At 44.6% G+C, this 16,109-nt stretch overlaps 1 protein-coding gene across 2 annotated transcripts in view; it reads right to left on the bottom strand.

Moving 5' to 3' along the window:
* The window catches only part of IGF2BP2 (insulin like growth factor 2 mRNA binding protein 2), a 60,675-nt gene extending 48,348 nt beyond the window's left edge, over positions 1-12,327 (bottom strand). Inside the window, exons 1-2 of one of the 2 annotated variants that reach the window (XM_083616294.1) lie at positions 11,739-12,327; positions 10,373-10,433 (exon numbers count right to left, since the gene is read on the bottom strand). In XM_083616294.1, coding sequence (XP_083472420.1) covers positions 10,373-10,433; positions 11,739-11,913 — 236 coding nt within the window. In that variant the 5' untranslated portion in view covers positions 11,914-12,327. The remainder of the gene's footprint in view (positions 1-10,372; positions 10,434-11,738) is intronic. The other variant, XM_083616295.1, reaches the window with a different exon arrangement.
* Positions 12,328-16,109: the final 3,782 nt, after the last annotated feature.

Raw genomic sequence — 16,109 nt, 5'->3', positions numbered from 1 at the left:
CTGCAAAACTAGTTTGACCAGATACAACAGCGGAACAAAAGGAAAGAGGAAAGCACATACCATGCATACATGGTTCTGCCAGGCTCCCCCATCAATTCTCTGAAAACTCTCTTGCTCTCCAGGCACAAAGAGGGGTTCACAAATAGTGAGCTCTTTGGCCACTCCCAATGGCCTTTCTGAGCTGTGTTTCAGCTCATGTGATCCTACATAAACCTGTCCTATACCGACGCAGGTCATTGCTCCTCAGTCATTGTCAGCAGCTCACAAGGTCTCAGGGAGAGGTCTTTGCCAGCTTTGCAACAGGAACCCAGCAGAGCATGGGGGAAATATCATTCCTTTCTTCATGTGCACTGCTGCCTGCTATAGCTGGCTTTCATGCTTTCCTCCCTCCTCAAATACAGCGGCCATATCTGCCAGCAGGGCCCTTGATATATATGGGAAAGGATGTGGTGAGTAAGAATGGTTGTTGGTAGATCCTTTTGGAATGAAGAACGGTCGAAAAAATTAACTAAATAAAACTAGGGATGCATTGAATGCTCACCCATTTCAAGTTTTAGGTCAAAAGTGGAGCTTTCGGTAAACATAAACCCGAAAACTGAATTGTGAGAAAATTATCCATTTTCCCAACTCTGTTTGCTGCTCACCTATCTGCTTCTCCAGTGCCGTTTTATCCATTCTCATTACCAAGTTGTCTCTCTTGATTAGTCACATGGGCAATCTGGTCAATAGGGAACCACTTAGTGAAAGTAATTATATTATGCAGCCCAGAGGTTTTCAACTTTTCTGGGTCCATGGCTCCCTTGACCAACTACGTTCTTTCTGTGGCACCCCTGTGGGGCTCAGGAGCCCAGCTATGACACCCCTTGCCTGCAGAGCTGGCAGCCTCTCACCCTTTTTTGAACACCCTCCCCTGTGGAGGGGTCCCTCAGCCTCCTCTCCTCTCCTGTCTCCTTGGGAGTCCTCCGGAAAGCCGCAGCTGCCGCCCTTGATCTCTGAGCTACCCCACCCTGTTCCAAAGAGAGATGCCTCCTCACACTGCCCCACAGAGGCCTGGGAACCACTCCCTGGCCAACCCCAGAGGCACCATTCGCCTGGGAAGCTTGTAGCCAGGGCTGCTGCAACAAACAGCTGTGCAAGCCTTTGGGAGGCATGAGTGGGCATCAGAGGAGGCAGGGAAGGAAAAAGGGACAGAGGCAAGTGTTGTCCACAGCACCCCTGACCATCATTCAGGTACCCCAGTGGTTGAAAGCCACTGATATAGCCCATTATATTTGATTATGTGATATCATTAAGGGCAAATAAAGCCTACTGAAGGGAGGGGGCAATGTTTCTTGCAGCCAATGCAGAATTCTATAGTGAGTGGAATGACATCACAACAGTATGTAGGCAAACAAAGGCAATTCAGGAACCATAGCTCTCACTCAGAGCAGGCAAACTTTATCACCCCATTTTGATGCAATTACAATGGAACAGCCAAGGGGGAAAAAAAACTATTTTCAATTTGATTGGGGGGGCAATGTCTCCCTTTCAGATCCATCCAGGGTAAGACTAGTTGCTGGCCAGAGCTGTATGGGAAACTAAGGGTGCTTTGGAAAACTCCCCACGACAGTCACCACAGCTGAATGAATGATCCACACTGGAATCTGAAATGAATCAAGTATGGTGAAACCAGATATAATCAGCACCATCAGCTGAATTTCTGGAGGCAAATAACTGTATGAACTACAGTTTGCAATTGGTGGGAAAACAACCCTCTGTGGCTAGTTTCTTTCAAAGGAAAGGTTAGCACCGTGACTCCCCCTCCCCCCGCCAATATTTGTGAACAATTAGTACCCCAAACAGATTACAGTAAAATAGCATGAGTCAACCAGTCTTATGATTCTGGACAGGGCTGAATCATGCCATTCAAGCACCCATAGTTAGCAATACAGCAGCTGAGGCTGCAAATGAAAAAGATACGGTGTCAGAGAGAGACACACACACAGGCAATACCTCAGATAAGAGCAGATTTGCCAACTTTCATGTGCTAGGGCTAAGGAGACTTACAGATTTTCTGAACGGTGCTAGTTCAGCGTGAGTCTCAGAGGCCACTGCAAGATTTCTAATTGCCACCCCCTTTTCTTTTCTTTTCTTTTCACAATCAGAGGTTCAAATAGTAACACACACTGCTGCTCTCACATTCTCTCTCAGGCTCCTAGAAACAGTCTGAAGTGCTCCTGCTCAGAGGTAGCCAACACAGTGTACTTCAGATACTGGACTCCCAACTCTCATCAGCCTCAGGTCAGTAGTTAGGAATGATGGGATCTGTAGTCTGGCTGCTCTGGCAACATCTGAAGGGCACCGTACTGGTTGCTCCCAGCTCAGTTTGTGAAGACCAATATCTCATGCACAAAGAAGAGATTGCTCCCTCCCATCTCCTATATTTTCACCTGGGCAAAAGGGGTGAGGAGGGTTGTTAACATTTTGTCTTTATCTTCAAATACAGTAGCAGATATAACTTCACTAGGAATCTCACACTAGAGATAGTTCATTGTGCTGAAATAAGAAGAGCAGTTCACAGTCACTTATGTATGGCTTCGTGCTTAGGCAAACCTCAAACCCTTTAACTCAGTCTCCATGCTCCCAGTTTTCACTGCCCTTTCTTTTTCATTGTTTCATTTGCGCATACTTTGTACAAAAATTAGCCAGACTGTCACATAGCACAACTTCAAATAAGCAAAGGGGGAAGCGTGTCAAGTTGATGAGACAAAAGCACACAGAGAGGTATTTCTGGTGATTCTCCTATACTTCCCTTCACCTAAAGAGCTGCCAAAGTCCGAGCCGGGCATCTTATGGAAGTTATGCAAGACCTTACTATCTGGTCTGGTATTTACAGACTGTAATTAAGAAAATCTAATTGTTCTAATCTGCCAGTTATCATAATTTTTCAGGAGGTTTGAAAGCTTAGCATGGATAAACACTTTAGAATACACCTAAAAATAGGAAGAATGAATTGTACAAAAGTATCTACAAGTCTTTATGATTTGGTCTGCACAGGGACTGTATAACTACTTGTGCACTTAAGTCTACTATGTGATCTTCCAGGCTTCAAATGCTGCAAAATAGACTGGGACATCAAAGAAAAAACTCCAAAATCTGGACATCTTTTTTTTGTGGGGGGAGTGTAGTTGCACTAGATACAAATAGGGGCATGAGGCATTGCTGAAGGAGATAACTGGATTAAAGAAATCCAGACAAAAGAGATTTCCAAAACAGAAGTGAATAAAGATTAACATCTTATTCATAACATCTCACAGAATGAGTCCATCAATATGAACAGCTTTAGCATTCATTTAAAAAGTCCGTAACTATTAAGTACAGTCCAATCTCTCCTTTCCTAACAGAAGGGTATTATAAAATCAAGTTCAGTCTACATTTGGTTAGAAATGAACTGTGGTGTTGAAAAATGAATGGGGTTACTTATAAGGTAAGAATGGAAATATTCAGGGAACTTGAATAGTTTCTCATAAGTCTTTAGTTAATGCAGGAAAGAAATTTACATTACACCTTCCCATTATACACACTATAAAGTTAATTTCACATCAGTTTTGTATACTGTATCATGGTTATGCTATGATTTGTTATAGATTTTCAAAAGCAATTATCCTATACCCTAAAAATCTTCTCCAAGGGGCTGTACCTTTATGCTGGTAAAGAAAAAGCATTGTTGCCCTTTTCAACTGATGAATGAATGTTCAGATCAATGCAAATTAATATGTAGGAAACTAGAATGTGTTAATTATCAAAAGCAAGGACATATCAACTTTAAAATCATACTGAACAAAATTAGCCCAGAAGGAAAAATGCTTATTCATGACATCAAGTTATATCACAATCTTGAAGGCACGTAGAGGCAATGTTAGAAACCGAGATATGAAAGCTAGGAGCTAAATGGCACCTTAAACCTAGGCTAAGGGCACAACAACAGAATGTCTAGGCACAGACATTATAACAAGACGACAAAGCTGAAAATGAATGAACTGCAGCTAAAATATTATGTTAATTTTTCACATGGTCTAGTCCTTTCCCTACCCACCCACCCTAATATTCTTAAGAGGGTCTCTTCTCCAGACTTCAGAGAGTAGCTGGAAGCGGGGAGGCAAAAAAGGTCCTCCTTTCCTTCCACTCTGCAGTTTTAATCTGAAACCTTAGATACACTACTGCGCCCAGAGCTGCCCAGAGCTCAGAAACTGCTCGTGCTAATGAAATTCCCTGTCACAAAATGTGCCTAGAACAATGGGAGTTTCGAACACTGCGTAGACGGTGTTAAATAAAACTTGCACCAGCAAATCCAGTGTGAGAGTTGACAATCTTTCCAACTACTATAGTACCTTTTAACATTTCTTAAAACCACCCCTTTGGCCCATACAGGGATTTACAGCTTTATTAATCAGTTCAATAGTCAAAGACGTGATAATATGTGCTGAGTTTATACATGTGACTAACACTAACTCCACAGTATCAAGTTCTGCACGTATATATGCTTTTAAATGTATACAAATGGTGTCCCTCATAACTAACATGAAAATGATACATCCACATCAATATATTCAGCAATCCTAACCCAATCAACTATACTCCCCGCACCCCAGCACTCTCAGTGGCAAGATTTTATTCAGCACATTTTATCAGTTAAGTTTTTTTAACATAGGATGACAAATGGTCGCGCACGCACACCTTTCCAAAATTCCCACTGTAGAGAAGCTGGGTCAAAAAATGATGGGGCTAGAACTTAGAAAAACAAACTTCAGGATAGGGCTTTAACCATGTTGAGACCATTTGCTTATCTCCACTGCATCACTGATTTTCATTTGTGCCACTAAGGAAATAACTAAATTGAGTGTCACTAGCCATAGATCAGATTCTCTTGCTACTATCCTGGACCAAGGACAGGTATTTTGGTTTACAGCACCGGCACTATTTCCAGCATAAGTAGATCCTTTGTATCACAAAATCACATTCAAGGATAGAACATTTAAAAATATGGATTGTCTCTCTAGTAACCCTTAATATCCCTCCACTAGAATATTCATGGTTGACTTCTATTCACAGAATTCTCAAATTCCCCACAACTCCCTCATCCCTCTAACTTTTGTGTTTCTTTACATCCAGTTAACTACCACAGAAATGACTCACAGAAACAACATAATCCAGACCAGACACTCCAGTCACTCCTGGGGAACCAATTTTATAGTCTAAAAAATTGTTTTGTCGGATGGGAACGGTAGGTGATTCAGCATGTTATAATTAAACAGAAGTATCTCTCCTCTGTCTCTGTCTCGATAACACTCATTGAAACCATAGATCTGGTTTGCTTTAGGAACAACTCAATTACACAGCTGTAATTAACAAATATTTACTGACACTTTTCTATGTGATTTATTTGAAAACAAGAGTTTTCAAATAAATTGTAAAATAGATTTGTAAAAGAGCACCACAAGACCACCATACATTAGCAAAATCAAACTCAGTTTCTGATGTTTTAGGAAGATGAGAAAGCTAACTGTTTCTATTACACAATAGTTTTTAAAACAGGATCACAGGAGCCTTCATCCCATGAGGAACTGTTACAAATACATGAGAGATTTTCAGGATTCATACACTTCATTTCCAACAGAAATTTCCTTTAAGTACAAGAACACATAACTTTTGGTTGACTCTTCAAAGAGACCAAAAAAAGATTAACCAATTTTAAAATAATCATGTTACTAACTTCTTTTAATCTCTTAATGCAAAATAGCTGCAAACTAAAATTTATCAAGGTATTTTCAAATCTTCCATTCACTTACATTTTATGTCTTTTTATTTAGATACTGCAAATTCACTTTTTATGTTCTTAATATTAAATATTTTAGCCCACAAATTAACTTTTTTCCCCAAATAGGAGAACAAGAACATTTTACACCAGTTGCTACATTACTGCTATATTTCCCCATGTATATGCTGCGAGTTTATAAAAGTAAACTTTATCAGTTCTGTTCTACAGGAAGGCACAACATGATATTACTGCAAACTTTCCATTCAGGGTGTGCAACTAAATCAAAATCAGTGCTTAATGTAAAACACTTGTGTAAATTTTTCCATTCCAATAATAATTATACTTAGAAAGCTTCTAATTCATAAAAGTTCCTTAAACAAACTGGATTATTTTTTCATCAAATTAAATGTTCTGTAAAACATCTGGATTTAAAACGCATTTTGAGGAGAATTATTTTATTTACCATTTCTGCACAAAACAATAGAAGCAGAAAACAACAACATGAACAGGGCACTTCCCTAAAACATTTGCACCCCAAGCACTGAAAACTGGCAATATTGATTTCATGAAATATATTAAGAGCCTTTTGTCAGCCTCTGGCCCCACGCCCCCAGAATTGTCATATGGCAGACACCATTTTCAAAGCTACCTCTGCCTGAGAGTCCTAGCTTGCTTGCTCACTAAGAAATAAAGAGAGGAGAGAGAGGCCCCAGAACACAATGCAGATTAGCAAATCCAGATTGAATCCTCACATTCTTGCTACTTTCTGAAAACTTTGTTTTCTACTGCAAGAGTGGAAAGAATGAGGCGCTTCTATACACCAAGGCAAAGCTATATAACCCACTTAAATACACCATATCTGCAGCCTACTCTCTCTTGCAAATCCTAAGCATGTTTAACTGGAAATACGCCTCACTGGCTTTAACTGTAGAGACCTAATCTGCTACAAAATACACACACATACCAAAATGTGGCACTTTACAAATGGACGTATTTATTGTGACATAAGCTTTTGTGGGTCAGAGTACACTTTGGCTCTTGGGTGTTATTTTTTTACTGATCTGGATGGAACAGACATTTTAAAAAGTTTAAGACAGTAGGCTTAAATCCAAATGGATTTGAGCAGAAATTAATTTAAGTTTAAAACATGGCATCGAGAGTAGCTTGAGGTATCATACAAAGCAGGTTTCCTTAACAAGTTATATTTTGATCAGACAGGTAAATACACACACTTGTGAATTTAAACATTCAGTCCAAACCTGACCATGAATCCCACCAAACAATAGCGAAAAATGACTCCTCGTTACAAAATCTAACCATTTTTTTAAAAAAAGAAAATCCTCAAGCTGTGTTTAACTTACCATGGTGTGAAAGGCACTTATTGTTTATTAATATAAACATTTTTGCATTCTAATTAAAGATGACCATATCTTGACATCTGATCTGGAAAGTTGTCCCAGAACCATCTCCATGTCTACACACATCCAACTTTCCCAACAAAGCCCATGAAAACATTTAGAAAGCTAACTGTGTTGGAGCTGTTTGATGCATACCTAGATCTGACTGAATTCGGAGATGGACGTGCATTCAGCTTCTGAGAATTTAACCTTAAGGAGCATTGTAATAGTCCAACTGAAACATATAGATAGCTCCCATTCTCCAAATAGATTACAACTAATTATAGGACAATTAACCTTCAGAATCCTTAGGCATGACAGGCAGGTGAAAGGGTATTAGAACATAATTTTATTAATTTGTCTCCCTTGTTTCAACTCCCCCCAATGTTAATAATATCAAAGAATTTGCCATTCTCGTGCCTTTTTTTTTTTTTGCATAGTAAAAAGTTAAAACAAGTGTTGTGTTAGAAAAACAGAACTAATTGGGTGAAAAGCTGCTAATCATATGACACTAAATATTTGCACCAGTCTAACTACCTGAAATCATGTTCTGCAAATAGCAATCAGAATATCCAATCCTAAACTTGTTTACTTGCTGGTGTAGCAAATATTTGGAACTGACCACAGAGTGACAAGCTTCTGCCACTTATGCATTTAAAAAGAAAATAATCAAAATTTTCTGATGCATTCCTAATCCAGTGCCTACTTATTTGGGAGTAAGCTCCACTGAAGAGAGACAACTCAAATGTAAGAATGAGCATGCACAGAATTGCATTAGCTTGGCTTTCTTTATCTAGCATTCAACACTTTTAGGAGTGAACAGTGCTTTTTTTCTTTAAAAATGTTTAGGGGAACTCTAATTTTCACTCAAGAAAAATCACCATTTTATAGTTCAAATTGGGAAAAATTAATACAATAAATGGACAAAAGTACAAAGATTCACAAAATGTTTAGGGGTATGCATACCCCTGCGTACCCCCAGGGGAAAAAGAAGGACTGGGAGTGAGGATTTATCAGTGAGAAGTATACTCTGTACACGAAGAACTGTTACCAATTTAACACCTACCAACAACACTGTGATCAAACAGTTTATTTCCATATAGCACATGACAAAATTAGGACGTTACATTTAGTTATGTGGAAAATAATAAAAACACTGGGGTACAAATGTCAGTATGAAGTCTAGAATTTCTAAGCAGCTGTTGCAAATCAGTGTTTTTGCTGCTACAGACTAACACCAAGAATGCAGCTTACATGTAATCTCACAATAGTATTTCATTTAATGGTAAGGCATTTCTCATGTTCTGAAGCTACTCATACAAATGATCTGAGTAACAAGTTCCGGACTGCACAAGTTTTCTCACATTAAATATTCTCTCCACTTGATTATCACACTACCAAAATTCTATACAAATATTTCAAACACAACATTTCTCATATTTCTGCACTATTTATTTTAAACTTTGGAGTAGTTTCTTTTAACTAAAGGCATCTATAGGGAATTCCCTACAGTACTTCTTTTCAAACACCAGTTTTAACTTCAGTTTTTTAATCCTAAAACTAAACTGTGCATTTTGAGAAATTAACATGCCAAAGCTATTTCTTAGACAGAACCTCAAAAATATGTCTAGAGCCTGCACACTACTCAGGAAGTCAATAAATGTCTCTACACGCTCAGGAACTGCATGTTCACTGCATCCCTCCCAAATGCAAAGGAAATTTTACTACTCTGATGCAAAGCAGGTATGAAGTCAGAGCCTTCAACAATAATGGGTATTGGTTTAACTAATTTTCCCGTGTACTACAAAGGCTTGCTACACTGCTTGTGATGAAGAATGACACTTGCAGGAGAGGAAAGGAAAGGAAAAAAGAGAAAGGCCACAAGCACAAGCCTTCACCCATTATGTCAGAGATTTGGAAACAGTCCGCAGCAGAACTTATGTGCTTATGTGTTAGACAGCTGCAGTGGTAAAAGAACAGTTGCTTATGCAGCAATATTCATAAAGCAAATTGGAATTCTACAGATCAGGAGCACCATACTTTATGCATTATAATAACCTAAAATACCACAACTTTTTAAATGTGCTTTGCATGGTAAGAGAAAACCCTCAGATGAGGAAATACTACACAGCAATCAGAACAAAGACTAAATCAGAAGGCAACATTAACACCCCATATAAAATCACACACCTTCATGGATTACTGCCTTGTCTGCGAAGGGGCCTGAATAACTCCAAGAGGCTATGAGCCATGCCGTTCAGGGCCACCCAAGATGGACAGGTCATAGCTGAGAGTTTAGACTAAATGTGATCCACCTGGAGAAGGAACTGGCAATCCACTCCAGTATTTTGCCAAGCAAACTCCATGGACATAAAAAAGGAGAAGCTTTTAGAAGAAAGTGAGGGTTTCCAAGGCATGCTCTGGTTCATGGGGTCACAGAGAGTCGAACACGACTAAGATGACTAAACAACAACAACATAAAATCACACTTCTGCCATGGATCCATAAAAAGCCCAAACTACTCCAAAGGAGTACAGGTCACACAGGTTGTGTGGTAAGGTCCTTTGGCAACAAAGATCTCCCATCTCTGGAGTGTGAGGTAGGTGAAGCTTGAAAGTTAAGGAGTAGCTTTTAACACTTCTTTAGCTCTGAATACAAACCAAGAGTCACAGGGCATGCCATGGGCTTGCTCATTTTCAGTTAACTTTTGGCTGGTCAAAATAGGAACACTAAATGAATTGCTAAAAATGTTAGCCTGCATAATGGCTGCAGTCCTAGGCATGTTTACTTTAATGCAAACCTCCCTGCCCCCCCCCCAAAAAACCCCATCAACTAGGGTTTTACTTCCAGGCAGTTGTGTGCAGGATTGTACTATAAATGGATTCTCAAGACGTCACAGGAAGCCTTTTGTTAAGGCATCATGACATTTCAAAGAAATTATCAAGTTGCTGAATTGAAAACAATTCTTCACAACCGAATCCATACCGGAGGAAACACTTGATGGTTTCAAGAATGAAAACAACTCAAAAGCACCAAAAAGAGAGAGAGGCAAACATGCAGCTAGCTACTCAACAACATACCGCACCACAGCCTAAACTTAAGTGACGCAACCTCGCTCTGCTTCTGGGTCATATGAGTAAATCGACTGTAGTAAACAAAAGAACATGAAAGTACTTACCTTAATTTTTTAGGGACAGAATAATCCACTTCCATGACTTTGCCATGCAACTCCGCTTTACCTTAAAAGTGGGGAAAAGAAAAAGAAATGTGGAAGCGTTGTGGTGCTCAGAAACGAAACTCGACTAGAGCTGAGGGAGGGTGGCACACTTCTTGATTCGCCACAGTCCACGGCAGAGCGAGGATTGTGGGGAACGTAGCATCAGGCATCAGTTTTGGGGTGAGAACTCCTTGAAAGTAAGTTCCAGCTCTGAAAGGATTTTAAGCACTTTGTGAGGGAAGTGTCTATATTCGGGGGGGGGGGCACAGACTCCTTTTGCCCAAAGGAATTACCCCTCCCTCTGCCTGTGAAACCATCCTTTTGACCTATTCCTTGGCTCAGTCCTTTTGATCTGAAAGTTGGGAGCGTTCACATGAACACGCACTCCGAGGCGGGAGAATACTGCGCGTCCGGCTCCAGTACCGCCCCCTCAGCTCGAAGCCTTCTACCCCACACTGTTCGTATGAATGCCCCGCGAACTACCGAGGAGCTCATCCCCACGCCGAAGGGCTCTTGCGTGGGTGAGCTCGCCCTGTCTGATCTTCCTGCCCCCCGATTCCACCCAAGAAACGGCCCAGCCGCGCGCATCAGCGAAGGGCCATCCGGACTGCGCGCTGCTCTCCGGCCGGCCTTTCCCGGCGGTTTCCAGCCCGGCCCACTGAATCCCGGTGGCCGGGCTCCCTCCCGGGGCTGGGCCAATCCCCCCCTCCGGCTGCTCCGGCCTTGGCTCGGCTCACTCGCGGCGCAGCTGCCGGCCCCAGGGCTGCGCGTCGCTCGGGCCCCCAGGCACGTCTCGAGCTCTTTGCTCCGGGTCCCCGTCGAGTTGGGACAGGGCACCTCGTAGAAAGGTGCCCGAGATCTAGTGGGTGCCACGAGAGCTGGAGGGAGCCGTCCCCAGCGCCCGGGAGCCGCTCAATAAAATCGGAGAAAAAAATCAGCGAAAAATCCCTCCCTCGCCCGCCGGGCCGCTCGCCGGAGCGCAGCGCGCGCGCGGGGCGAACGGAAAGGGGCGCACGGGGCGCGGGGACCGGCTCGCAGGCTCCCAAGGAAGCATCGCCCTCCGAGGGGAAGAGAGAACCCCGTCGGTCGGCAGGGACCCCCGATCGCCGGAGGTGGTCTGGGTCAAGCGGGGAGCCCCTTCGCCGCCACCGACTCCCGCCCGAGCGGGGATTCCCCTGGCCGCGCAAGCTGCCTCGCGGGCTCCGAGGGGCCTCGACCAACCCGGGGGAAGGAAGGGACGGCAGCCGAGGGTAGTGGGGGGAGCAAAGTAAGCGGTCTCCTCGCACGCCCCCCTGACCAACGCGGAGCGCCGCGCCTGCAGGCTTACCGGAGAGGGTCTCGATGGCGCGGATGGCCCAGTTCTGGTCCGGGTAGTCCACGAAGGCGTAGCCGGACTTGAGCAGGACCTGCCCGGTGAGGGGCAGCTTCCTGTCGCCGAAGAGCTGCCGGAGCTCCTCGGCAGTCACGGCCGGGCTCAGGTTGCCGATGTAGAGCTTGTTCATCGTCCGCCTCTTCGGGACGGGGGGAGGGACCGAGCGAAGCCGAGGCCGCCGCCGCGGCCGCCCCCTCCTGCTCGCCGGCCGCCCACCTACCTAGCGGAGCCACCCAAGCCACTACCTCCCCGCCAGCCGGCCCGGCCCAGCGCGCTCCTCCAGCCGCTCTCAACAGCGCCCCGCAGCCGGGCGGGCAGCGAGCGAGAGAACGCGCGGGCGGCGGGCGGGCGGAGCCCAGCCTAGCCCAGCCCCACGCGGACCTTCCTCCGAGCTCCGGGTCGCTGGGGCCCGCGTCTCCCACTCCCGGGACCGGCAGGAGGCAGCGCGTCTGGTGCAGACCTGGCCCGGGCGCCCGCCGAGAGATGGATGGAGCGGCGCGCTGGGCGAGCCGAGCCGAGTGCCAAGCAAGCGCCGCCCCCTCGCTCCTCTCCTCTTCGCCCGGAGCACGTGGCCACGTGCCGCGCGGGGATGCAGCCCCGGAGCCGAGCGGGCGAAGCCTTCGCTCCCGCCTGGAGACTCCGCGCGCCTCTCGGCGGACGGAGGCGGCAGCAAGAAGAAGTCCTGGCCCACGCCGAGGCCGGCGGTCCCGGACAAGCCCTCTTCCCGGCAGCGGCGGGGGCGCTGGAGTTGCAAGAAGAAGCGATGCTTTTTCAGGTCATTCATGAGCCAGATCGTAAAAGAGCCCCAGATGATGATGATGATGATGATAGTAATGATGGTGATCTAAAACAACTGGCAACTTTTTTTGCGCGCGCGCTCGCTGGGTGCGCATGAGCGCAGGGCGACTTAGTTTTACCCAATCATAGGACAAGCGGGTCATGTTTACGTGCGGGTGTGTTTATTAAGTCTGAATGCCCCTGGAGGGCAAGGAAAATCCTTGTTTACTTTCTCTGCTTGGACAGGATTCTGAAAGCGAGCGCGACTTTCCCCGTAGCCCACGTTTCTCCGCTGGGTTTGAGTGAGATTTCTCTCGCGCGCTCTCTGCCTGTGTGTCTCTGTCTCTGTCGGCGATTATAGCCTATCAGAAAAGGCGAAGGATCGCTGTCCTGCGGGCAAGCCGCGCTCTACCTCCTGCTCGCCCACTTCCGGATTCACACGGCCCCGTCCAGGTCCAGGGATTCCCAGCTCCGCGTTCAAAGCCCCGCTCGCTCTTTGGAGGGAAGACTGGGACGATTTATTAGAACGAAGGTGTTTGGGCTGCAGTGAAACCGGAGTCAGTGCGATTTTGAGAGCCTGCTTAAACACTACCGTCTCGATCCCATGCGGCGTTTACTCGGGAGCAGTTTCTGTTGACTTCCATTGGAAGATGCGCTCAGGATGGTGGCGCGACTGTGTTGAAAGTATCCTGACCGAGATACAAGGGCGTCAGCTGGGGAAATAAGAGCAGCGTTGTGAAGAAGATGCCCACCCCCCCCTCTCAAGACGGCGGTGGCGCCTGGCTATCCAGTCTGTGAATGAGCAGTGGCAGAAGAAGCACGATGATGGCCACGTGTAGGGGAGAGGGGCTCTAGTTCAGTGAGGGGGGAGGGCATCTGCTTTGCTAGCAAAAGGCCCCAGGTTCAATGTCCGGGCAGGGCAGGGAAAGTGATCTGCGTGAAAAACCCTGGAGAGCTGCTGCTGGTCAGTACTGACGATCCGTGGCTAGAATGGGCAGACTGGAGTTTCCATTTCCCCTTTGCAGAAGGCTCAGCAGTCCTGTCTGCTGTGAAGCCCCTCTGTCACAACTACCCCTCGGTGGGGGAGACGCTTCCCCTGAATTTCTTGGCTGGGTAAATAAAAGCAACGCGGCGGCGCGTTCCGCCCACCTTTAAAGATGTTCGTGGCGACGTCACGGGCGGATCCGCTGCACGGACCATCTCCTTCCCGTTATTCATGTCTGTCGGGATTAGCCACAAGGTGCTCGGAAGAGGAGCCAAAGTTAGAGGCATCGTTGGCGAGGAGAGAGGAGGGCTCAACGAAGTTCTTCTGCGCAGGCTCCGAAAGATGAATGGAAGATGCGATGCGCCTCGTCGTGTTTCTGTGCATTTCCCATTCATCCCGAGTGAGCTTGTGAAAGACATCTTTCACAGCCCAAGGGGATTGTGTTATGATGCTGAAGTTGGTTCTTGGCTCCAAACGCTCTGTTAGGGCCAAGAGAGTAGATTGCACGTATTTCCCAGGCAGCTTAGGCTTGGGCTATTTTATTTTATTTTTTTACTTTTTTAAGAAACCTCCCCCTCCCCTCTTCTTTTTCAAAACATTTTTCAAAAATACATTTTATGCTGCGGAAAAATTGGATCTGCCCACTGAGCAGACATGGTCTTGGAATCATGGATGAGTCAGAGTTGAGCCCCCCCCCTCCACAAATAATAAACAATACTTTTTAAACCAAGAAACAATTGGACTATATTTTCAGTTATATATATAGACTGAAATCACAAGACTAATAACTAAGTGCTCATTGCCTCTAGCTACTTATTAATCAGAAATATTTAATTTATTTTGACCCTTGTCTAGATAACAGAAAAGGATATTTAAATAAAATAATATTGCATTAAAAAAATTAAGGCTAACTGGATTTACTGAAACATCCCAAAGAAAGTGTTTATCTACTGCAGAGCTTTCCAAACTTTTCATGTTGGTGATATACTTCTTAGACATGCATAATTTTGCAACACAGTAAATCAGTTTTACTAGCAAGTTGGAGGTTAAACTAACCCATTTCCAGCCCCGGGAGGAATGTGGGGAGCATTCATGCGACACACCTACACACTACAGCAGATACACTAATGTGTCGCGAAACACAGTTTGGAAAGCTCTGGTCTATTGACTGTTGCATTAATGGCTCACCTTTTCGCCAAAGGAGCACAAGGTGTCATACATGGCTCTCCCCCTCTCAATATCATCCCTTTATTTGTTTGTTAGACAAATAGAAAAGACCAACTCTGCATTTTGTAAGGATCTTAAGAGGGACTGCAAGAGACACTTTGCAGATAATGAGCAATGCCATCCTCTGCATACTTATTCAAAAGTCAGTACTTTGTTCAACAGGCTATATTTATTCCCTTGTAAATTTGAATAGGATTGCAGCCCTATTGAAAGTGTGACACTGCTATTGCTTTTTGGTATTCCCCACCACCACTAATGAACCAACATGGTTACCTGATTTTTATTTTTATTTTGTCTTTACATGTGTGTTAACAAAGTTTGTATGCATTGTATTTAACGCCTTGTTTTTCAACCAAAATCAGCTTCTGAAATCGCTTAGAACAAAAGGAGGCTGCAAAGTGAAAATGCTAAATTGCAAATTGTCAAGAGGTTCAGTGCTATCACCTGTGGCTTGTGTAGGACAAAGGTTTTCTTAAAATTACGCTACATGTTTGGGAGGAAGCATGCACAGACAACCCACAAGTAGCACTGGAGAAGGTTTGAATACCACTGTGTGGAATAGAGCTGTCATAGTGTCACCAGACCAGAAGACTCCAAACAAGTGAGGCACCTTGCTTCTTGCATGAGAGAATCAACTGTTAAGCAAAGGAGAGGGCCAAAGACCCAAGGACAAGTGGGACTCACAGCAGACATCTCACAGAGCTAACCCTGGCTCCCATCTGGTAGCTCAGTGGAAGAAGAGCCCTCAAATTGGAAAAAGGCGACTGCAATTCAAGCCTTGTCATGTGGGAAACTTTAGGTTGATGTCCGCAAGGCAAGACACTGCTGCAGAAGATGACCAGCTCAGAGGCTTCCAAGTAGCTCCACACAGTGACCATCAAACAAAACTAGTCTAGATGTGGCACAGGACCATTAGCACCAGAATGTATCTGGCCTGGCACAGCCCCAGGGGCAGCTTACATCACTGCTGCCATATACTATGGAGAAGAACTGGGCAGCTCCAGGAGAGGAGCACTTGTAAAAGATTCACTCTAGTTGGCTTCTATATGTGGGGTGTTGTACGGGAGGTGAGCTACTGATGAAATATTCCTTTATTCCCACCAGCCCAGTTTACTCCTGGAAAAACTATAATAAAGCAGATTTTCTCTTAAAGGGTTACAGCTGTTTCTAGGAAATCCATCCAGTCCACAACTTTTTCCTCCATATTCAGAAGTACATTATGTTGCATTCATACTTGCTTGGGTCAATATTCCACAACATATTTTCATTTAATATATACCAGTATACAGTATATATATTGCAGTTCACTATGGGAACAAGTATGGTCTATAATGACT

The sequence above is a fragment of the Podarcis filfolensis genome, assembly GCF_964270895.1.
Source record: "Podarcis filfolensis genome assembly, chromosome: 5".
In the NCBI taxonomy this organism is placed as follows: domain Eukaryota; kingdom Metazoa; phylum Chordata; class Lepidosauria; order Squamata; family Lacertidae; genus Podarcis; species Podarcis filfolensis.
The sequence above is the reverse complement of the archived record's forward strand: the minus strand, read 5'-3'. Positions and strand labels throughout refer to the sequence as shown.